General features: G+C 40.5%; 2 protein-coding genes across 5 annotated transcripts in view; one reads left to right on the top strand and one right to left on the bottom strand.

The window, feature by feature from the left end:
- Nucleotides 1-15,004, top strand: part of SIAH1 (siah E3 ubiquitin protein ligase 1) — a 19,336-nt gene extending 4,332 nt beyond the window's left edge. For 3 of the 4 annotated variants that reach the window (XM_081806630.1, XM_081806628.1, XM_081806629.1), the window contains exon 2: nucleotides 13,039-15,004. In XM_081806630.1, the coding sequence (XP_081662756.1) occupies nucleotides 13,041-13,889 (849 nt within the window). In that variant the 5' untranslated portion in view covers nucleotides 13,039-13,040 and the 3' untranslated portion in view covers nucleotides 13,890-15,004. Of the gene's footprint in view, nucleotides 1-9,687; nucleotides 10,347-13,038 lie in introns of those variants that run through there. The other variant, XM_081806627.1, reaches the window with a different exon arrangement.
- A 4,679-nt stretch (nucleotides 15,005-19,683) lies between these two features.
- The window catches only part of LONP2 (lon peptidase 2, peroxisomal), a 65,910-nt gene continuing 61,291 nt past the window's right edge, over nucleotides 19,684-24,302 (bottom strand). Inside the window, exons 9-11 of the mRNA XM_081807889.1 lie at nucleotides 23,655-23,862; nucleotides 23,043-23,233; nucleotides 19,684-20,098 (exon numbers count right to left, since the gene is read on the bottom strand). Coding sequence (XP_081664015.1) covers nucleotides 19,877-20,098; nucleotides 23,043-23,233; nucleotides 23,655-23,862 — 621 coding nt within the window. The 3' untranslated portion in view covers nucleotides 19,684-19,876. The remainder of the gene's footprint in view (nucleotides 20,099-23,042; nucleotides 23,234-23,654; nucleotides 23,863-24,302) is intronic.

Below are 24,302 nucleotides of genomic sequence, written 5' to 3' on the forward strand. Positions count from 1 at the left end.
TCCACCAGCAATGAATGAGCGTTCCTGTTGCTCCACATGCCCACCAGCATTTGGTGGGGTCAGTGTTCTAGATTTTGGCCATTCCGATAGATAATGTAGTGGTATCTTCTTGTTTTAATTTGCGTTTCCCTGATGACAGATGATGTGGAGCACCTTTTCATATGCCCCTTTGCCATCTGTGTATCTTTGGCTAGGTGTCTGTTAAGGTTTAAGTTGGGTTGTTAGTTTTATTGTTGAGTTTCAAGAGTTCTTTGTATATTTTGGATAACAGTCCTTTATCAGATAAATCTTTTGCAAATATTTTTTCCCAGTCTGTGTCTTCTCATTCTCATGACAGTGTCTTTTGCAGAGCAGACATTTTTAATTTTAGTCAAGTCCAACTTATCAGTTTCTTTCCTGGTTCATGTGTTTGGTGGTGTTTTTGAAAAGTCCTCACTAAACCCAACGTCATCTAGATTTTCTCCCATTGTCTTCTGGGAGTTTACATTTAGGTCAGTGATCCATTTTGAGCTGATTTTTTGTGAAGGGTGTGAGATCTGTGTCTAGGTTCATTTTTTTTTGTATGTGGATAGCGAGTTGTTTCAGCAGCATTTGTTGAAAAGGCTGTCTTTTCTCCATTGCCTTCATTTCTTTGTCAAAGATCAGCACAGATCACAGTTATTTTAAAGTGAATTCTAAATCTCAGGTGTGAATTCTCTTTAAGCTGTATATCAGTAAATGCATTCTACTTGCAGGGGCATCAGGGATAAGTGAGTTCTGCTTTTATACATATGCTGTTCCTTCTCCTTAGAATCCTTCATGCTGTTTTACTTGATTTAGTCATTCCTTCCAGAAATACTTGAGTACCTGGTCTGGGCTGGGTACTGTCCTAGGTGCTGGAGACACAAGCGTGAGCAAAACAAACAACGTCTATTCTCATGAAGTTTCTCAGTGCAGAAGTTCTGAACCAGAAGTTGATGGTTCAGGGATCCTGGGAGTTCTCAAGACCCTTTGAGGGTCAAAACGGTTTTCACAGTAATGAGACATGAGGGTAGGGTGGAGTTTCCCAGAGGCTACATGGCATGTGGCATCTTAACAGATTAAATGCAAAAGCAGGTCATAAATGTCCAATTGCATTTTATTGCATCAGACATTGAAAAGATGTGCAAAAATGTGAAACACAGACATTTTTCTCCCTATTATGGAAAATATTTTTAATAAACATTTAACATGTCATGGATTTTTTTTACATGTAATGTAAATGTAATGGTAATTTTAAAATAAATACTTAAAAAATTTATTAGATTGAATTTCTAATATAGTAAATATCAGTACATATAAGCCACATAGACAAAAAGCTCTTTTGGAGTCCTCAGTAATTTTTTAAAAGTACAAAGCGGTAAAGAATAAGTTTTTTAAGTGCTCAACATCACTTGGCATCAGGGAAGTACAAATCAGAACCTCAATGAGATACCACCTCACACCAGTTAGAATGGCTAAAATTAACAAGTTAGGAAACAACGGATGTTGGCGGGGATGTGGAGAAAGGGGAACCCTCCTACACAGTTGGTGGGAATGCAAGCTGGTGCAGCCACTCTGGAAAACAGTATGGAGTTTCCTCAAAAAGTTGAAAATAGAGCTACCCTATGACCCAGCAATTGCACTACTGGGTACTTACCCCAAAGATACAAATGTAGTGATCCGAAGGGGCACCTGCACCCAACGTTTATAGCAGCAATGTCCACAATAGCCAAACTGTGGAAAGAGCGTAGATGTCCATCGATAGATGAATGGATAAAGAAGATGTGGTATATATATATACAATGGAATGCTATGCAGCCATCAGAAAAAAAAAAAAATTTTGCCATTTGCAACAACGTGGATGGAACTGGAGGGTATTATGCTGAGTGAAATAAGTCAAAAAGAGAAAGACAAGTATCATATGATCTCATTGATACAAGGATTTGAGAAACAAGACAGAGGATCATAGGGGAAGGGAGGGAAAAATGAAACAAGACGAAACCAGAGAGGAAGACAAACCATAAGAGACTCTTAATCTCAGGAAACGAACTGAGGGTTGCTGGAGTGGTGGGGGGTGGGAGGGATGGGATGGCTGGGTGATGGACATTGATGAGGGTATGTGCTATGGTGAGCGCTGTGAATTGTGTAAGACTGTTGAATCACAGACCTGTACCTCTGAAACAAATAATCCATTATATGTTAATGAAAAAAAAAAGCCCCTCCCCCCGCCCATGGCTAGATAGGTTTAAAGGGTTTAGAAGTCATAGGATCAGCTATTCAGTTCGAAGGCAGTCAGTAGGCAGTTTGTAAATGAAAGGGCATAACTATGTTCCAATAAAACTACTTCCAGAAACTGGCAGCTGGCCTGCAGTTGTAGTTTGCCAACCACTGGTATAAAGTGTTCCTGATAACAAAAAAGTTTGAGAACTTGAGTTATGAGTAAAAAGTTGGTGTTGTAGTTGGGAGGGAACAGGGTAGAAAATAATAGAATTTCAAATGGTGACATATTGTGAAGATAATTAGAAGGGTCATCTAGCCTTTAGATAAAGTGATCAGGAAAGGTACCTTAAGGAGCTGACTTTAGTTAACTGGTTACTTGTTCAAGGACTTAACTAGGTATCATCTTTTTTGATTAGAGATCCCTCTTGCATTGGGAGGGAAAGCAAATGATAGTTTAAATTTATATTTTTATTTTGAAGGTTATTAGACTTAAATTCAGAAAAGATTAATTTTTCAAGTTGAATTATAGGCTATCCAAAGCATATTTACTTAAAAGGATTGTGGAACGGGCCCCTGGCTGGCTCAGTCAGTTAAGTGTCCGACTCTTGATCTCAGCTCAAGTCTTGTTCTCCGGGTTGTGAGGTCAAGCCCTGTGTTGGGGGATTTAGATAGATAGATAGATAGATAGATAGATAGATAGATAGATAGAGGAAATTATACAGCCTGGGTTAGAACATTGACTTAAGTTACATGACATTTAGCAAGTTATTTGTATCGTTTTTCTTTTCTGAAAATGAAAGTTGGTTAAGATTTCTTCCAAATTTAAAATTTCTGGTATGTTTGTTTGCTTTGCCTAGGTTGCCATTTGCCCCCCTCCGCCCATCCCTTCTAAGTCTGCCCCGATCAGATAAGCTCCAACTTCCATAATTTACTGGTTTTATGATCTGAAACATTTATTTTGTAAATTTATTTTCTTACCTGTGAGGTAGGGGATAGATGCCTAACCTGGAAGCTCACTGAAATGGTGAAATAAAATCAGTGTATGTAAACCTTCGAGGACAATACCTAGTACATACTAGGTGTTTAATAAATGTTTGGGGCAGCTGTTTTAATGAAAATGGAGGAAGGTCTCTATTTTGCCTTATTATTTAGCTTGCTGACCCTGCAACCTGTTTAGACTATAGCAGTAAGAACAAAAGCAACAACAAACAGGCAAGGTCCAGTGAGAGGCATGACAATTAAATATGAAAACTCATGTAGAGTGGTTAAGGAAGTATAAGAGCAGTATCATTCAAATTTATGTAGCCATTCCAACTTCAGGGAAAGGACAGGGAAACAGCCATCCTTACCACCAAAATCTTGATTCCCTTGTTGGAGATTGAGGGTATCGACATAATGAAAAAATGCTTTACTATACCAAGACATAAGGTAATTTTAGCAAAACCAAATTAGAATTGATTTCTTTTGGAATGCAATGCAATGCAAAGCAAAGATTGAAATTATGAGAAAAAAATATGTGACTATAAGATAGATCCAGCAGGGTCAGTATCAGAATTATGTGCAGAAAAGAAACAAATAGATGGGAAGGATCAAAGAATAATTAGAAGAGAAGTCCACAAAGGTGAAAGATTTGAACCTTTGGATTGAAAAGACTCACCTAGTGTTTTGTTCAGCAAGTGCTGATGGCATATACATAGATGTTTTGGTGGAATTTTTTTTTTTTTTTTTTTTAGGATTTTATTTTCAAGTAATCTTTACACCCAAGGCAGGGCCTGAACTCACAACCCTGAGATCAAGAGTTGCATGCTCCAACTGCCAGCCGCATGCCCTGGTGAAAATTTCTTTTAGAGTCCAACAAGCCAGTGAGAAAATGTTACCTGCCAAGGAATAAGAATAGAAATGGCAGTAGATTTTTCATCTACATCATTACATGTCAAAAGATCATGAGCAGAATTTACATAGTTCTTAGGGGAAAAGGGTGTGACTAGAATTGTAAACCTGTGCATTTTCTGTAAGAGCTTCAGACTGCCAAGATTGAGACTCTTATATGTCCTTTCTGAAAACTTTCTTGAGGTATGGTGGCTGTGCCAAAAAATGAATCATAATTAAGGATTCAAGGGGAAAAATGGGTATTTGTCTTATTTTTTAAAAGTTTTTATTGTAATTCCAGTACAGTTGACATACAGTGTTCTATTAGTTCCAGGTGTACAATATAGTGATTCAGCAGTTCCATACATCACCCAGTGCTCATCACACAAGTGCACTCCTAATCCCCAAGGATGGGTATTTGTTTTGTGATATGATTGTGAGAAATGAAACCAGAATGGTTGCAGTTAGGTTTAAATGATTGTTTTGACACAGTTTTGAAGTTTAATATAATATTTATTTTGGCAGGTGAGAAAGAGAAAGTTTTACTATTAGCATGGTAAAAATGGGCTTGCCTTGTTTTGGGAGATGTTAGTATTTTTATTCTTGATTTAATAAATTGTAGATTCGATGTGAAATAAAAATATCATGTAGTAGCTAGTAAAATAGAATTGGGATATAGAACCATGCTGTCCAACAAAACTTTCTGCAGTTGTGAAGACATGGTTGTGCTGTTTTGCATTCCCACCATCAAAGTGCTTATTAGTGCTTGGTATTGCCTGTTAAGTTTGGCAATTCTAGCTAGTTTTAGAGTTATGATCCAGAAGTTTGGAGAACATATTAATGTTAATGGCAAATTATTTCTCTTTTGGTTCAAGAAAGGCAGTTGAGATTTTTTGGGACCTAAGGTAATGACTTACACATACATATTTTGACTATATCCTCAATGTCCTACCAAAAGACCCAACCAATTCATAAAAAACACTCTGCCGTGACCTGGTGCTGATACACCATCTTCTCTTTATCCCCCCCACCCCCCCACCAAAAGAGAATGACTATGCAGAGACTTTGCTGAGACTATGGAAACTCTCAGACTGAAACTTTAACCTCCAACTTCCTGAGCTAGACATCTTCTGTCTTCTTTGTTCTTACCATGGAGAAAGTATTTCTTCTAAAAAGGTCTAGTCACTCTGTCTTGACTTTTGAATCCCCCATCACCAAGAATTTTATTTTATCACATAGCTCCATTTCTTCGGATTACTACCCTCTTTTCTGGACTCTATCAGCATTCACTATATTCTCGTCTCTCCCATTTAAAAAAGAAAAAAAAGGAACCAAGTGGACAACTTCTCTGGGCCTTTCAGCCACTCTCTAACTTGCCTCTCTCCACAGCCATGCTTTTTGTTAACAGAGCATTCTGTTCAGACTCCTTTGGTCTGATTTATGCACCAGCCATATCTCATCTCCAAGGTTGCTCTTGCAGAGGTCACCAGTAACTTCTATAATGCCAACCCATGAACACCTGTTAGGCACTTGACCTCTCAGCAGATTCCACATGGTTGACTGTGCCATTATTTTTACTACTTCTTACCATAGATTTTTTGTTATTTATGTATTTGCACCTTTTACCAGATCACCATTTCTAAATTACTTATTTTGATCCATTGCTTGATTATTTTTAATCAGTTAAGAAGGGTTCATGGGTGCTATATATTCCATGAATTCTTGCATGTTCAAGCATGTCTGCTTGTTGCCTTTTAATTTTTTTCTGATTACAGAAAGAGTACAAGTTCTCTATAAGTATATAATAAAGCATACTTTATTCTAATATTTGTACATGTGAGTGTTTATAGATCTTCTTGTCTGTACCTTCCCTGACTTCTGAGATACTGCTCTCTCCTGCTTTTCTCTCACCTTCGCTTTCCTTTTCGGTTGTTCAGGTTTTTGCTACTCCTGTGAGCCTCAACCAGCAGTTGGCCACACCTACGGTTAAAAATGCAGAATCTCAGGCCCAGCTTCAGAATAATTCTGATTCTAAGACAGAACCTGCAATAAGATCCCTAGATGATTAGTTGGCACCATAAAGTTTGAGAACTGTTGCAGTCTAGGCCACTGCCTCTCATCAGTGAACTCTTCAATCTTTAAATGTTGGGATTTCTCTTATTTTAGGCATGCTCCTCTTCCCTGTGATTTCAGATAGCATTGTGTGTTAATGCCTCCTCCTCTGCGCTCTGAACTCCTATACATCAACTGCTTTTCTGCCAAGATTTCTCACAGGCATCTAGATCACTCCCACTTTGCATTTCATCTGCTACTATACTGCAGTATCTAGCATAGTGTCTAGTGGGTTCTGATTCAGTATAGGCTGTTTTTTTTTACTGGGGTGGAAGTCTCAAAATAGAGTGATTTATGCAGTAAAAAGGCAAATGTACATTGCTTTACACATTTGAATTGGGGTTTGCACTTTCCATTTACTGGGCTATCACCTCTGTTCAGACTTCTGTTTTTATAGCAGATCATTTTACCAGATTATTGTCCTGGGCTTTCCCCATTTCAGATCACCAGTCTTACTAGATATAAGTAACTCTTCTTCTATAGCAGCGGAATTTTCAGAATTACCTTCAGGAAAATAGAGATTTTAGGAAAATACGTACAATTTAAATTCATCATATTACTTTGCTACAGTTTTGGAAATTAAAAATGGTTGTTTAATTTTTTTCCTTAGCATTATTGTTTTATAATGAAGTTTGATTTTTTTTTTTAACTTTTGGCATTTTAAGCTGTTAAATTTTTAAGGAGACTTGGATTAAATTTAATTTTGTCAGTGTGTGAGAGGTAAATCTTAAAATAGATTTTTAACATAACATTTTCTGCATAATACCCTTCACAATGTCAAATGTAGAAAGTACTTCTTTTGCAAAAAGGAGTTAAAGGATGAAAGCCCTTAAATGTTTTGGATGGAGTTTATTTAACCCATTGATTCCTAATAGAACAAATTCATAATATGAACCTATACTTTATTTTACAGTGAATATTATATCATTTCTAGGAGTAATTTTTGGAGAAGTAAAAGAAGGCTGGAGATATTTGCATCCTATCTTTTTTACTAAATTAAAAATGCAAATTTCACTTCTTTTTTTTTTTTTTTAAATATTTTATTTATTTATTTGAGAGAGAGAATGAGAGACAGCATGAGAGGGAGGAGGGTCAGAGGGAGAGGCAGACTCCCTGCCGAGCAGGGAGCCCGATGCGGGACTCGATCCCGGGACTCCAGGATCATGACCTGAGCCAAAGGCAGTTGCTTAACCAACTGAGCCACCCAGGCGCCCTCACTTCTTACTTTGACACTTGTTTTCACAACTCTCAATCAGACTAGTCTTGATAAAGCAGTTTATTTATTGTCCCCTTTGAAGAAAAAAATTGCTAAAAATTACGTCTATATCATGCCCAAGGCTGTACCTCCTCTGTATGTTGTTTGTAACTTGCTCTACAATACACTGTGATCCTTTTTTGCATGTGAGTACATTTCTCCATGTTAAACCTTTATTTGTAAGTAACTGTATTAGCTTCCTGTTGCTGCTGTAACATAACATTGTCACAGGTTCAGTGGTCGGTGTTAAGGATGCAGACATCTTTGAGGGGGGCATTATTTGCCTGCCATAGTAACATTGTGTAAACTTCAAAAAATAGTTGTGTATTACTAGGTATTAGGTATGACTAATCAGAAATTGTTCATCAGTCCTTTATAAAAAGAAACCAAGTTTCCCACATGAAATCAAGAATAAAAGTTTAAGTCCATCCACTTTTACTGTAAGTATGTTAATGTGACAAAGCAGTGATTACATGCTCTGAAATTACTGAGGGCATTGAAGGCTGATTATAAAATGTTTTGATGTAGATTAAAGTCTACTCAAAATTAATACCAAACTGGGCTTGAGATGTAGGCTTTAGAAAGTATAGGTACTAGGTCATTCTTCCTAAATTTTGGATTTTTGTTAACTTTTTTTTATGGGCTTGTCTTAGTGTAATATAATTTTTGTGAAATTTTAAGCTCTTTGTAAAACCAGTGTAAATATTCTACCTAGTCGAGAAATTTATTAAGGTTTATTGTGCTAAAGGTTAGTTAAATGGCAGTTGATCTTTGGCAGACATGTTTGATCACCTTTACAAACTCCAAAGTATCTTTTGGAACCCACACATTTAAACTATCTTTTGGAACCCACTAACTAGTAGGTGACCTCAAGCAAGGCGAGAAAAGTTTGGAGATGTCAGGTGAATATATATTTTGGAGTATGTACCATCTATGATATACATAAATTACCCATCTCCCTTAATCCAGACAAAATCTGTGTGAGGCTGGAAATACTGTCCCAGTTTTATGGCTGAGCAGGTGGTGAAGACTGGGTTTGAATCCAACTGTGTGTAGGTGACTCCAGGATGCCTACGCTTTTATTGTCCTGACTCACTTGTTGAGAGGTTTGTGTGTAGGTTAATGGTTTTCAGATGGTGCTATAAGTCTCTGTAACAGATCCTTTGGAAGTTTGGGAAAAATGATTTTTTTTTTCTCAGAATCATTCTTTCCCTTTGACTTGTTTTATACATTTTGGTTCAGTTTTAACTGTTTGGAAAGAGTTTCCCTGCCTAAAACATTTGGAGTCTCCTGCCCTAGAAACCTGAGACCTTTCTAGAATGAATATTTATTAGAAAATAAAAACGTAAGTAATAATAATTTGTCAGTGAACAGTCTTTATCTAATTTTAATGATATTTCTATTCCTAATGATGTTTTGTGTAGCCTAATATTAAAATGAGGTTGAAGTGTTTGAACACACTATTAAGAGGGCTGGGAAGTGACTAGAATTAAGATTTGATGTGGAAAGTGTAATCTGCAACTTACTGCACAGAGTTCACTCCCACTACAGGTCCTGCTGCGTTTGAAGGCTGCCCTGTAAGCATGATGTAATGACAGGTTAAACCCCGGAGTGTAGTACCTGACGCAGTGCAAATCTGAGGCCCAAGACTTTATTGGGGCACGGGTAATGCTTCTTTAAAAACACAACAAGCTTCTCTGTTTAATGAGGCCATTTAAGATGGTTTTCCCAGAGTGGGAAGAGAGTATAATCTCAGTTTGGAGGTTGAAGGAGTTTAATATGGTTATGTAGTGTTTACTACTCTCACTGCAATCTTTTCGAAGGGAGAGAAGGAGTTGCAAGTATGGTGCCAACAGGGGTAGAAGTAGAGGAGTGAGTTAGAATTGAGGAAATACGGTAGTTGACGCCCGGTAAATAGTGAATGAAGTGCGGAGAATGCTTTTACTCTATGTTCACATGGTTAACCAGGAGGAGAGCACTTGTCTGGCCATATATGTCCCATATACCCTGTGTAGGTCTTAGGTTGAAATCATACAAAATTGCCAGTATCTGTTTTGTTCTACAGAAAGGCATGTTTCAATCTAAATGTAAGCTTGTAGAAATGCTGAGGTCGCAGTGTTGCTGGGGGGTCAAGGGTAGGGTTGGAGGTGCGCTGCGCAATGCCCCGGGGCAGTCCTGGGCTGGGAGGGCGGAGCTTGCAGGCGTGCTCACAGCGTCAGCCCCGCCCCTGCAGGCCCCGCCCAGCCAGCCCCGCCCCACGCTAGCTGCGCCGCGAGCCTGGGGCCGGCTGGCATTGCAGGCTGGAGCAGGCTTGCCCAGCAGCGGCCAGGCCCCAGCCCTGGGCTCCGCGTGGCTCTCCCGGCGGGCCGGACCCTATAGTAACTCCAGAGCTGGCTCCGAGGGCGCGCTTACTCCAGCCTCCTCGCACTCTACAGCCCCGTCCTTCACCCAAGCTGGCTAGCTAACGAATGTGAGGAAGACAGACTTGCAAGACTGACGGTTTAGGGCCCAGCGGAGGACAGCTCAGTGATGGCGCCCATTTTTGGAAACGCAGGCGAATTTGAGCTCGCAGGGAGGTGTGGTCGACTTCTGCTGGGACGGGAGAGGCTTCATTTCCCTGCTGCTGCGGTGGCCGGTGCTTCGGAAGAGTGAAATGGAGTGTTATAGAGCAGGGCACTTACCTTCGCTTCTTGAAAACTTGAACTCGGACATGCGTAGGAATAGAAGGTGTCCAGGAGGGGCCTCTGTTAAAAATCGTATTTGCTTCTGGGGGAAAGGCTATGAGCTCCCTGACTTCTCATGACCGGGAAGTCTCCCTTACCTTTTCTGTACTCCTGGAGGGGCGTCTTGCTCACATGTTTACCAGCAGCTGGGACAAGGAAGAGAAAAGGTATTGCCGTTAATAGACTGGGTTGCTTAAACTATGAAACGGGAAAGTTCTTGTAAGCCAGTGGAATCTGGATCAGGGAGTGGCTGCAATGTAATTGAGCTCGAATTTGCAGCTCTGTTTCTTTTGATCAGCTGTACTTTTCTCTGTTTTAAACTAAGCTTCAGGTTACGTCATCACTCCTGCAGGGTTGTCTAAAGACACTTGAGCCCTTGGTTCCTACTGCAGGGGTGTTGTGTGGTTGTGTTCTTTTTGTTTGAAGATGGAGCTGGGTTCTACCTTTGGAGCTTTGGGAGGTTTTAGCAGCTGCTGCCCTGTAATACCTTCATTCACAAGAAATACCAGCCTCATTTCACTTGTTTTCAGTCTTTAGATAGGGATTTAAATTGTGCTTTCTACAGTGTTTGGAAAAATAATAAAGATATATTGTAACATAAGCCCGAATGATTGATGATCAGTGTACAGCTATTTGCTAGGTTAGGAAATGAAATGATAGTGATTTTCTGCTTATATTTTCCTAGTTCTAATATGTTGAATACAAACTGATTTTACTGCCCCTTGATGTGATTAGCTTGTTTTGGTTTAGTGATTTGAAAAGGCATTGGTGGTTTAGACTGTTTTGTGCTCAGGGAACCACTTTTCCAATTCGAATGTTGCTCATAAGTGAACAGTATAAAATGGACCATGAAACAGGCATATATATGGGGCATTTTGGCAATGCTAAGCGCATTGTTTCCAAGTGATGGAAAGTGAGTGCATCATCATATGCACAAAGAATCTAACACCTGGGTTATACAGTGTTTCAGATGATGAGAATTGATTCCTGTTGTCCCTAAGTCCATGTGATAAGCCACATTATGATGGAATTCTGTACTTTTGTAAACTCTTGAATTGTAGAATATTAGTCCACTTAGTTGACAGTGGACTTAATCTTTTTTGGGGGGGGCAGCTTCAGCCCTCACTTGAGGTGTCTATCCTTGAGTAATCTAGAATTCAGATTGCATTTATATGGTCACATTGGTAACCAGCATTGTTTTTTCAAAGTCACATTCTTTGCAACAGAATAACAATTATAATTGGGAAAGCTTTAAATTTGAGGCAATAAATTTTAATTTTGTTAGAAATATGGCTTATATAGTTATTGGGAATACAGTCTTGGGACATTAGTAGACTGATATTTTGTTACCCCCGAGACAAATATGGCCTGTCATATCCTAGCAAAGGTAGTTTCCTGGGAAAGTTGTTTGTTTTATCTTTCATTTAGCCTGCTAAGTTGCATTGTTGTCATTTCTTCCAAGTGACATTTATCTCTTAAATAGTATTTATTACTGTACTGATGAATTCTTCAGGAACACTGGTGAACCCTAGGGTACAAGGAATTCTTAACCTGTTCACTATACTGTCCCCAAGATTGTGTGTGTCTCTCTGGTGCTTTTATCTTTATTCTTTATTTACCTTCTTTTCTGGCTCTTCTTTCCCTTTGCAAATTATATCTGATTTGTATTGTGGAATGGAAGTAGATTAGAAAGATGTACTTTCTCTAAGTACCAGACTAAGAACTTTTGAAGATGGCCTTCTAATTTCTCCTCTCTTCCTCCCACTTTTGAGGTACTGACCAGTAGGAAATAAGATTAATACATAGCTGATGTTAATTCTAGGGGAAAACTTACTAGATGAAGATGGATGATGGGATGGCAGCATACCCTTCCCCTGGTGACCCCCTCCATTCCCTAAATCTATGTCCAAAGCAGATTACTGTTACCATTACGCAGAGCTAATCAGAGCTAATGTCCTGGTGATCCTTTGGATCGCTTGTGACTCCCTGTAACTGTTGGGAGTTGACCTAGAATGGGAAAGAAAGAGACTGAGCAGGGGAATTGAACACAGAGAGGGAGGGGAAAGTTCATTGAAAACGCATTTGATTTGAACTTAAGCTACTTTAACACAGGGTTTCTTTCTTTTTTAAAGATTTTGTTTATTTATTTAATTGACAGAGAGACAGCAAGAGAGGGAACACAAGCAGGGTGACTGGGAGAGGGAGAAGCAGGCTTCCCACCAAGCAGGGAGCCCGATGTGGGGCTCGATCCCAGAACCCTGGGATCATGACCTGAGCTGAAGGTAGTCGCTTAACCAACTGAGCCCCCCAGGTGCCCCAACACAGGGTTTCTTTAGTTGTTGATGGTCCAGTTTCTTTTTCAGCATTTATCCCATGTTGTCTAGTTCATCCAAGCAGATTTTTAATATTTTTTTTTTTAAGAAAGGGAATTCTAGGGCGGCCTGGGTGGCTCAGTTGGTTAGGCGACTGCCTTTGGCTCAGGTCATGATCCTGGAGTCCCAGGATCGAGTCCTGCATCGGGCTCCTTGCTCAGCAGGGAGTCTGCTTCTCCCTCTGACCCTCCCCCCTCTCATGCTCTCTATCTCATTCTCTCTCAAATAAATAAAATCTTTAAAAAAAAGAATTCTACATGTGTCTTGGAACATTTTGATAAAAGAGATTTTATCTGGTATACAACTCCTTATAATCAAAACGCATAATTTGTGTAATTTATGGTTTTTAAAATCCTTTTTTTTGCTCACAGTACATTTTGCATGAAACTTAGGTTTTTCGGCATGCCAACATTATTTATAAAACAAGTGATAGTTGTAATTCTTTTTCTCCTGCCTCCTTTTATTTTTATTTATGTTCTTGTTACAGAAATGAGCCGCCAGACTGCAACAGCATTACCTACTGGAACCTCGAAGTGCACACCGTCCCAGAGGGTGCCCGCCCTGACTGGCACAACTGCATCCAACAATGACTTGGCGAGTCTTTTTGAGTGTCCGGTCTGCTTTGACTATGTGTTACCGCCCATTCTTCAGTGTCAGAGTGGCCATCTTGTTTGTAGCAACTGTCGCCCGAAGCTCACATGTTGTCCGACCTGCCGGGGCCCTCTGGGATCCATTCGCAACTTGGCTATGGAGAAAGTGGCCAATTCCGTACTCTTCCCTTGTAAATATGCCTCTTCTGGATGTGAAATAACTTTGCCACACACAGAAAAAGCAGACCACGAAGAGCTCTGTGAGTTTAGGCCTTATTCGTGTCCGTGCCCTGGTGCTTCCTGTAAATGGCAAGGCTCTCTGGATGCTGTCATGCCCCATCTGATGCATCAGCATAAGTCCATTACGACCCTACAGGGAGAGGATATAGTTTTCCTTGCTACAGACATTAATCTTCCTGGTGCTGTTGACTGGGTGATGATGCAGTCCTGTTTTGGCTTTCACTTCATGTTAGTCTTGGAGAAACAGGAAAAGTACGATGGTCACCAGCAGTTCTTTGCAATTGTACAGCTGATAGGAACACGCAAGCAAGCTGAAAATTTTGCTTATCGACTTGAGCTAAATGGTCATAGGCGGCGATTGACTTGGGAAGCGACTCCACGCTCTATTCATGAGGGAATTGCCACAGCCATTATGAATAGTGATTGCCTAGTCTTTGACACCAGCATTGCACAGCTTTTTGCAGAAAATGGCAATTTAGGCATCAATGTAACTATTTCCATGTGTTGAAATGGCAATCAACATTTTCTGGCCAGTGTTTAAAACCATTGCATTCAATTTCACAGAGAATAAGGCACCCATCTGCCTGTCAACCTGAAACTTTTGGTAGGTGGAAGCTAGACACATGAAGGTAAATAAAAGGAAAGGCTGTTAAATACAGGAAACAGTTGCATGTAGTAACACTAATATATTTAAAAATAAGTCAACAGTAAACCACTGAAAAAATATATATATACACCCGAAATGGGCATCTTTTGTATTAAGAAAGGAAGCATTGTAAAATAATTCTGAATTTGTGTTGTAGATTGAGTGTACTGTTGATACTGGGTTTTTGTTTTGTGTGTTTGCTGGCGAGTTGCTGTGTGTGTGCGCGTGTGTATGTGTGTATGTGTGTGTGGTTTTTTTTTTTCCCTTTAACCGACAAGCCATGTTGCGTGGTCTTGGACCACTGCTTTTCCCCTTTGTGAGTCAATACATAGTGCTGCTGTGTGTGTATATTTTTTTTGTGTGTGTATTTGCTAATTTTTATTAATTCTAGTTTTTCATTAAATAAATTTGACTTTCTTTTCTGTAATTCAGGTTTTTCCTCACTTTTTTTTGTACCTTTTTAAAGTTAGTGTCTTTTTGGTATGCATAATTGTTTATGGTAAAGTTTATACATATGTGTTCAATACGTATTTTCTTTTCCCCCATTAATCAGTTCATTAGAAATATTTTACATTCAACTCTTTTGAGAAGATACGAGTTCCAGAAAGGAAAGGTAACAGCAGAATTATCAGAAGCTATTTAAAGCAGCTGTAAGATGGTCTCTGTCTGTCTGTCTCTCTCTCTTTCTCCAGCTGAGTCAGACCTTTGAACTTATTCTTTGAAAGGTTAGGGAATACTGATTTTTTTTTTTTAATACTGGAAAAAAGAAATCAGGCTTTTTTTTTTTTTTTCCTTTCAAATATCTTGGACAAATCACATGTTTAAAATTTGTTCTTGTATTTATTGGTTTTGCAGAAGAAGGCATCGTCTTACAGTTTGTAATCAAAAGCAAATCATTTGTTTAAAAAAAGGCAGTTTGCAAAAAATGTTTTTGGTCTTTTATAATTCTCATTAAAAGAATATCTGGCAAATTAAAACTTTTATGTGTCTGCTTTAGCTCTAAGTTTGATTAAAATCCAAAGTTATTTTCCTGTTCAATTCTGTACTTCATAACCGAAAAAAGTGTGCTGTATTTTGAAGTGTGATAGATTTATTCTAAGAATGGGTATATGGTCTCTGTATACTGAGTCTTGATTTCTTCTCTCTTGCTGACATTTTTATTCTCACAACTCTGTTAGGAGACTAATTTAAGTTAAAATGCTAATCACTTTTTTTCCCCTTAAAAAAAAAACAAAAAACAGTTAAGACTGAGTATTTCATAGCCTAATGGAGATGAGCCTGGGCCCTACAGCAGCCTTCCAGGGACCTACATGCCAGTTGTAGCTCTAGCCCATTTACCAGCTATGGGACCTTGGGCCCCTGTTTCCTAATGTGTAAAATGGGGTTAATTATGTAGCTACCCCAAAGGGTTACATGGGATACCAGTAAGTTACCTAGATCAGTGCTTTGCACGTAATAAGCACCCAACAAATGTTAGCTGTTATTACTACGCCTTTAACTAAGCACCATACTGATAACTGTGCTAATTACCCTGAGGCACCTAACAAGATTCTGAAATTGCCTTCTGAATGACTGAAGATCATTTTATTTTGTGTGGCTTTTATGGGTATACTAAACTTTGCAAGTCAGTTAAAATTAATTGGACTGCCCCCTTATCCCAACAGCAATTCTGGATAACAGGATTTACTTCTGTTTACCATTTTCAGAATGAAGATTTGTATAGTCTCTTCCCCTACCTAAGCATTATTTTTTGAATTGGTTATCACATGCTTGTGTAGCCATTTTTGTGGTGAAAGGGAATAGGTCAGCCACAAACGTGTATCTTGGTCTATTCCTGTTAGCATGTGTGTTTAGAAAAGCAACTTTCCCCCTACATTTGATGTATTGAATACTTTTGTGGAGGTATATCATTTTGCTTTGACAGTATTTTAAAGTGTTTCTTGGCTAGTAGTATAATGCTCAGTGTAGGGTTTTGAAGTTAGAAAATAGCCCACACTAGATCTCTGGAACTCTTTCTGTTCAGAGATGACTAAGAACATTTTTATTTTTTGAGTCCTTTGTATTTAACTTGTGCTTACACACTTATCTTGAAATCATGTAATTTTGTAACCCCCTCATGCCCTCACATGTAACTTTAATAATCTTGGAAAGACCTTGGGTAGGTTTTGGGAAACCTTAGTGGGGATTGACTAGAATTTTAGCCAGTTCTCCTGACATTAGGTACTGCTTTGTCCAGTTTGTCCATGTAAATCTTTTCCAGCTGTTTATAAATAACCTGTGAACATTTATATATGTTTTCTCATTATATTCTTGGAATTCCTTTTTATTTTTTTAAGGTCTTGATACTTTTATCATCGCTTTCTGGAGAGGTTTCGGTGGACACTTAGAGTAACTGTGAAGGATTTTCCCGTTCATTGTAACGTCATGTTTTGCAAATTTGTAAGATAAGATCGTAAATTTTGTGTGTTTGACATCTAATAAGTTATCTTTGTTAACTATATTTTAAGTCCTCTTCATATTCTTGGTCTACAGGGATGATGAGATCTATAGCCACATGCCTTGGTTCACTTGAGATCTTAAATCATCCTTGTTAAAATCAATATGCTGCTTTCTCCTATTAATGCCCTGCCTCGTTTTTTTGGTGTCTTGGTGTTTTCTTCAGGGAACTGTATAGGGCTAGGGTAGGTGATACTCTTTAATTTGGTCTTTTGCATTTATCTTCTTAAACTTGAATTTGTCCTGTTGAATTGAATCATGGGCCAGTTTAATATGTTGATGGCGAACAGGTTTTTGTTTTGATCTGAGTGATTTTTATTATAATGTTGCTTAATTTTTTTTAAGGCCCACCCAATTTCTGCAAACTACATGTATGGGAGTGGCTATCGATATTTTGGTCACCAAAAATCCTAGTGCTCTCCCCACCCCCCCCCATTTAATTATAGGAAAGTTTGCCTCATTTCAGTGGTTCTAACTGGAAAATAGGAATCCAGCCTACTCTACTCTCAGCACTTGATTACCTCACAACATGGATGGCACCCACCAGGTATCTCCTGGTGGTAGACGTCACTAGTCACTGTGTCCAAAGATGGGAATCCAAATCCTCTGCATTTCTAGCAGCCACTACCAGAGATGGCACTGAAAATGAAACCATTTGCATTCCCACTCTTCATGAAGAGAATCTGTGCTGTGAGCAGAAAGCAAGTCTTGAGCAATGTCAAGGAAGAAGAGGAAAGAAGGAAATCCTGGTGTTCTGCTCAGCACATGCACTTTTTTGCCCCCCTCTTATTAAAAAAACAAAAAACCAGGTATATTTAGTAGCCTTTAAATACCACTCATAGAACCAGGAGACAATATTTGTAATCACAGATTTATAAACTGATGTTAAATATTTTATCCATCACTTAGATGGCATTTTTCACTATAATCGAAAGCATTAAAGACCTCTCTGCCCCTGACACAGTTATCGGTAAGGTTCAAATAAAAGAGGCAGAGTCCAGTAAAAAACATATATGTTTTAAGCAGACCATATAGAATTTCTTGATTACCACTTAAAGCTTTATTTAGTTTTAATACTTGAAGAGTTTTGAAAGCTCGTAAGTAAAAGGCATGCGGAGTACTGGTTAAATACATCCAAGCCTTCACCTCCAGCCCTACTGAGACTTTGAGTTAACATTTTCAATAAAAAACCTCAGCTGACTGATACAAAGGGTGTTTGGATAACCCTTTAAAAAACAATGCGAGGAAAAGATCCTCAGCATCACTAGTCATTGGGGAAACGCAAGTCGAAATCAAGAGCTGCTGCTTCACACCCTGACAATGGCTATTCCCAAAAAGGAAACGTGGCGGCGAGGAGTGGAGAAGTTGGGGTCTTTGTGTATTGCTCGTGGGGATGGCAAATGGTGCAGCAAACGCTGTGGAGGCAGAGTTTGGGGGTTCCTCACAAAGGTAAGCAGGGACTCACCCTGAGAACAGCAACTCTGCTTCTGGGTATATGCCCAGAACTGAGAAGCAGGGACAGGGACCGCCGTACACGGTTTGTGGCAGAACTCTCCGCAACAGCCCAGAGGCGGAACCAAGCCAGATGGCCTCGGGTGAACGGAGATGGGGCATGGTGCCCACGGTGTGCACACGGTGGACGCGTTCCGATGCACGTGGTCAACATGGCTAAACCCTGACAAGCACGTGACGTAGGTCACACACCAAAGATTGAAGTAGCTGGAAGAGGCAAATGCGCAGACAGAACGGTTCCAGGGAGGTGGGTGGAAGAGAGGGGAGCTACTATTCAGTGGGTACAGTTTGAAGATCATGGAGAAGCTCTGGAGAGAGTGGTGATGTTACACAGCATTGTGAATGTATTTAATGTCCCTGAATTATACACTTAAAACTGGCCAAAATGGTAAATTCTGCTCTGTCTCAAAAAAACCGAAGTGAATAAGAGACTTAAAAAACCAAAACCACTGCCAGAGGCATGCAGGGCTCTCCGCGGGCTCCATTAGGGAGGGCGGCGGGCTGCAGGCGCGAGGGCGCCGAAGCAGCATCCGGGACCCCAAGAAGGCGGTAAGTCCCACCCTTCAGTGTGTTTGGCGGCCGCTGCTGGGTGTAGGAGGCCTCGCAATTGGGGTTTGGATCAGCTCCCTCTGCTTGCTGAAAATGAACTAACAGCATCCTCTCTTCCTTCCCGGTTTAAAGGTGGCTGCATAGAAGAGAGAAAACCTGAACAGTGAGAGGTCAGGGAACTGTTTTTAAATGTCCCGATGCTTGCTCTCCCGCTGGCCATAACGAGCCCATTTGGAGCCCTAGATTTGGATTTGTAATTCCAGGACACGTTCACATCTCACCAGCAGGTATCTGGGTAACTTGCGGACCCCGTGCTCATCCAAGGCAGTCCAAGTATCTTAGCCTGTTGTAACATTTTGTAATAAAAGAGTCTATCGTTAGAACTGTACTGCTGCATTCCCACCCGTCTTCGGAGACACTGACTTCAGCACTACTGTCCCCGTCTCACAGCAGCAGCAGAGCCTGACTAGTCCAGAGCCTGGATCCAGTCAGTCCAGGAGGAGAGAGCATGGCGTCTACCGGATCTGGGGACTGGCTCAGGCAGACAGGGCAGGAACGGGGAGTGACAAGAGTCAGGGTATCGAGTGTGGGGACCACCTCAGAATGGACGGCTGCCTCTGAGGAGTGGACTTTGTTTTTTTTAAGAGAATGTGTGCGAACATGGGCCACTCGGCCCGATATAAATCCTCGCGTTTTGATTGCTGCTTCCTTCAGCATAAGCAGCACCCCATATGGGGGTGTGCAGACCCCATCCCAGGTTTCATGTCACTTGAGTACTTTACTTTCCACAGAGACTAATGGCTGGTGCTATTTTCATCTTTGTCCCATGCCCCTGCTCTGTTACTATACGTCCCCAGGTGACCCTGCTGAGCTAATGGTCTACACCCACGGTTCCTGATGCTGACCACGCATCAGAATCACCTGGGCTTAACTAAAGCAGATTTCCGGGCCCTCCCCCCCCAGTTTGATTTAGAAGGTCTGCTGGTGGGTCTTGAGAATTTACATTTCTAACAAGCTCACAGGGAATACTGATGCTTCTGTTCTGGGCACTGATGCTCTACACGTCTCCAGACAGTAATGATTTCACTGAAGACAGGAATTTAATTTTTATCAGTTTATTAACATTTCTGTAATCAACACCAGCCACCACCTGAGTGAGATTTGTTACTGTTGTGTGTGATCATGTTCACAAATTAGGGATACTTTGCTTACCTCTACCGGTATGAACAAAAATCTTTTCTGTACCTTTTGGCACTTCATAACTTGAAATTCGGAAAAGTTGGGATTTGGGCCTACAATTTGCTATTTAAGAGACCAGGTCTGGTGTTGACAGTAAAGCCACCATCAAAAGCTGCATTAAGAACTTCATCCAGGGAGCTTGCTGTGACAAAACTTAAATCCTGTCGTACATTGCCCGGGATTTCTTCAAGGTCTTTTTCATTCCTCTGAGGAATAATGACTCGCTTCAGTCCTGCTCTGTGTGCTGCCAGCACTTTGTCTTTAATCCCACCCACCTAGAAGGAGAGAAGACAGTTACTCAGATTTCTGGTCATCCTCAGACTGTGAAAGATCCCTGACCCAACTTTCTCTCACGGCTGTTCTGAAACATCTAAATCATCTTCCATTCTGTTATAGCGTGAGCTAGGAAAGCCACTAAAAAAGGTTAATAAACAGTGAATTCTTTATGTTTCAATTTGTGTTCTACTTAATCCTTTTAGTGGGGGAAAATTAAAAGCTTTCTATAGATATGAGCACCTCTTATGTCCATGATTCCTTTTTACACTGTCAGGTTAATATTTATATTCCATTCTGTAGTCAAAACAATCTTATCTATAGGTCGAGTCTGGAAAATCATTACATTATTTTGACCACAAATACCATTCCTACAGAGCTTAGCTCCTGCACAAGTTTGAAGCCATAACCTTTGTGTCACCTGATGAAGAAAACGTATCCCAAATGATGTAGGCTCTTACGGTGGTTTTAAAATATGTCCACAATGGTCCCTTCACAAAAGGGGGAGTCTCATTCCCCTCCCCTTGAATGTGGGCCAGGCTTAGTGACTCATAAGAAACAGAGTGTGGGGGAAGTGATGCTGTATGACTTTCACACTTAACCATAAAAAGTGAGAGCTGTTGCTGCTAGGTCCGTCTCTCTGGCTCTCTGGCCCTGGAGGTAGCCAGCCGCCATACCGGAGATCACCCAACAGCCTCTGGAGAAGCCCTAAGGTGAGGACCTGGGGCATCCTGCCAACCATGACACATTTGCTAAGTCAGGTGAGTGAACCACCTCGGAAGCAGATCCCCAGCCCCGGTCGACCTGCAGATGACTGCGCCTGCAATGATGGGGCCCTGAGGCAGACGAGCTCAGCTAAGCCTCTCCTGAATTCCTGACCCACAGAAACTGTGAGAATAATAAATATTGTTTTGGGTGGTGTGTTAGGCAGCATCAGACTCCAAATGCAGCTCTCAGACCCCCCAGAACACGTGAGCCCTGGAGACGGCCTGTGAGAGCTCTGCAAGCACCTGCGGCCGCACGGCTGCTCCGCGCACCCCTGCACAGCTGTCGTCTCCGTCGGCTCTTCCGTGTGCGGCTGAGGTTCACTTTCAGAGACAAACGGACTCCTCGCATGTATGAGCTCGCCTACCTTTCACTTTTGGTTGATGGTAAGGCTGTGTATACCAGACTGGATTTAAAATCCTTCTCCCTCAGAGTTTTGAAGGTCACTGAGGAGACTAATGAGACAGCTTTCTCCTCGGTTATCTGAACAGTCGTGGGGATGAAATCTTTCTCCTGGTTGGCATAGGCCCTTTCAATCTGAAGATAACCCTCAATTCTAGGAAATGTTCCATTATTTCTTTGACAGTTTGTTCTATTCCGTTTTCTCGGTTTGCTAGAATGCCTGACAGTTAGATGCTGGATCTGCTTGATTGCTTTTTCTATTGTTTTTTTTCTGAATAGTTTTCTAATTTTAAAACCTAAGTTTTAAATCCAAGTTTTGTCCCCATTCTCTGTTCCTGAACTGTTCTCTCTGAACTGCCAGCTTTAGCAAGTCTTTCTCTTAAACGCTTTGAAGGCTTTTCACCTCTCATGGAATAGGTTTAAAACCGGGGCTTCCTCAAAGCTGCTGTGGTTCTCCCCTGTGGGCGTGGGAAAGCCTTCACCTGGGTGCTTCTCTGCCCTGAGAGCAAGGGATCAAGGGGAAGACCCATTTATTCTATGGACATTTCTGTGAATCCCCTGGTTTTGTTTCCCATCTCTCTCCTGCTCTCCTGGTCTGTGCCTTGTGGCTCTGAGCTCACGCTTTCCCAGATTCCTTCTGGGAAGATCGTTTCTACCTCCAATTCTATCTCACCAGCCAGGAAACTATCTTCCAGAAGTTGGCTGAACTCTCAGCTGCTGACTCCCCACTCATTTTTGAGTGTTTGTATTATTCCTTTCACTATTTGCTTAGTCTACCATCTTGAACTAGGAAGCTGAAGAGTTCATGTCAGTAAAGCATTTATACTTCCTTTTAATAGCACAGATAATATTAACCACTATTAACCACTGTTACGGTCTCTTGAAATGCAGTAATTCCTGGGTAAGGTGAAGAAAGGAGATCAGCCATTCCTTTCAAATACAGACCTACAAATGTATCATAATAATAGGATTTAGAACATGGTTGAATTCCTGGTTGAATTTTAAAAATTGGGGAAATGAGAGCAGTTTTAGTGATCTCTCGACTGGTGACTCTATGATTTACTTTCACAATTACCTCATAAAGGTGTTCTCAGAATAAAGAATATTCGTTTCTTTTCTCACTTTGCTATGAACCCACCAAAATTCTGTTGTAAACTAGTACTGCTAATCAATGACTTAAGACCTTAAATGATCACTCAAGTTCTCTGTATTTTTTATCAGTGTTTTTATAAGTAGTTTAGGGTATGGAGGGGAGCCCCAAAGCCCCATGTATATAGAACTTTTTACAAATTTAGCAATTAGACATGGTTGGTCTTTATTATAGTTTCCATTTTATACTTATTTTTCTATAAATCTATCAACTACAGTAATCTAAGTTATTTATAGGAGGTCTCACAGGGACTTCAAAAGTTGAGGAGTTAGCCTCAAGTTTAAAAAATCAGCTGCTATCCTGTTTTACACAGAAGTTATCTGCTTAACAATTTGCTAACTGGAACAAAACCTCCACTCTTCACCTCAGTGGCTGACATTTCTGATGACCAGACTGATAACTTCTTTCCCTCATAAGTCTTCTTTCTTAGTAGAAGGGAAAACATTGTCAGTTTTTCTTTTATTTGATCAATACTGAAAAATGTGAATTAGTTACAAGTATAAAACTTTAATGTGTTTAAAACTAAGGTGTATATATATATACACACACATATAGGAAGAAGGGAAACTACTATTAAACTTAAAATTAAAAAAATTTAAAACCATATAAATCACTTTCTTCAGACTTACTGGAAGAACAAGACCTCTCAGTGTGATTTCTCCAGTCATGGCTACATCTGAACGCACCAGCCGCCCACTAAAAAGCGAGGCGAGACAGGTTACTATGGTAACTCCAGCAGATGGTCCATCTTTTGTGACAGCACCAGCTGGGAAGTGCAGATGGATGTCTGTGTTGTCAAGAAGATCAAAACTTCCAGAAGCTTAAAAAAGGAAATAAGGATTTTAATGTAGAAAAAATTAAACCTGTTTTCTTTTTCTCCTAAAAAAGAGAATAAAAAAGATAAAAATGTTTTGGGTAAATGAATCCCTCAAAATATTAATGGGTGGTACAATTAGAGTGGGGTCTGGAAGAACAGTTTCATTCTACTCTAAGGAGAATTGAAAATAAACCCTTGAAAATCAGTTTCTAGTTCAGGCGCTAGCCACATAGTCCTAACATGGGAACCAGAATTTCTATGGGCGTTCAAAATCAAAGGTTTGCTACTTTCTTAAAGGTGTAACTCTTCATTTAGAGCCCACCTTCATCCTTGTCACAGAACTGGGAGATGCCTCCAGGATCACAATCCAAAGGCTCCTTCTCCCTGCTTAACAGCGCGCCTTGGCCAGGGCGAGGCCACTCACCATTAGTCAGATGGTATTTCTTTGCATTGCTGCGGAGCCAGCTGATCGCAAGATGGGCAGACTCCTTCATGACGTCCCCTAGCTGGCCAGTCAGAGTTAGCTGACCTTCGCCATCCATTCGGCTTGCCTCCACGAACATGATTTCCCCACCTAAGGGGGTCCAAGCTAAACCTATTGCCACTCCTGGTTGACTCAACCGCTCGGACACCTTGAGAGAAAGAAGAAAAATGATGAGTTCAGTCAACAAGAGCCAAATTACTTTCTTTTTTTTTTAAAGATTTTATTTATTTATTTGAGAGAGAGAATGAGAGACAGAGAGCATGAGAGGGAGGAGGGTCAGAGGGAGAAGCAGACTCCCTGCCGAGCAGGAAGCCCGATGCGGGACTCGATCCCGGGACTCCAGGATCATGACCTGAGCCGAAGGCAGTCGCTTAACCAACTGAGCCACCCAGGCGCCCCGAGCCAAATTACTTTCTGGCTGGCTAATCTCCCACCACATGCCGCCAGAGCCTACTTACTCAGCTACGCTTCAACTCAAAGTACTTACTGCTGCACCTGATTTGAACCAAACTTCTGTATGGCACTTATTTTTACCTTAAAACATGTGTGAATAACTTTGATTAAAGAGCCACATTTAGTTACACATGC

This window comes from Leptonychotes weddellii, chromosome 16 (genome assembly GCF_054177405.1).
Source record: "Leptonychotes weddellii isolate Sample4059 chromosome 16, ASM5417740v2, whole genome shotgun sequence".
NCBI classification, from domain to species: domain Eukaryota; kingdom Metazoa; phylum Chordata; class Mammalia; order Carnivora; family Phocidae; genus Leptonychotes; species Leptonychotes weddellii.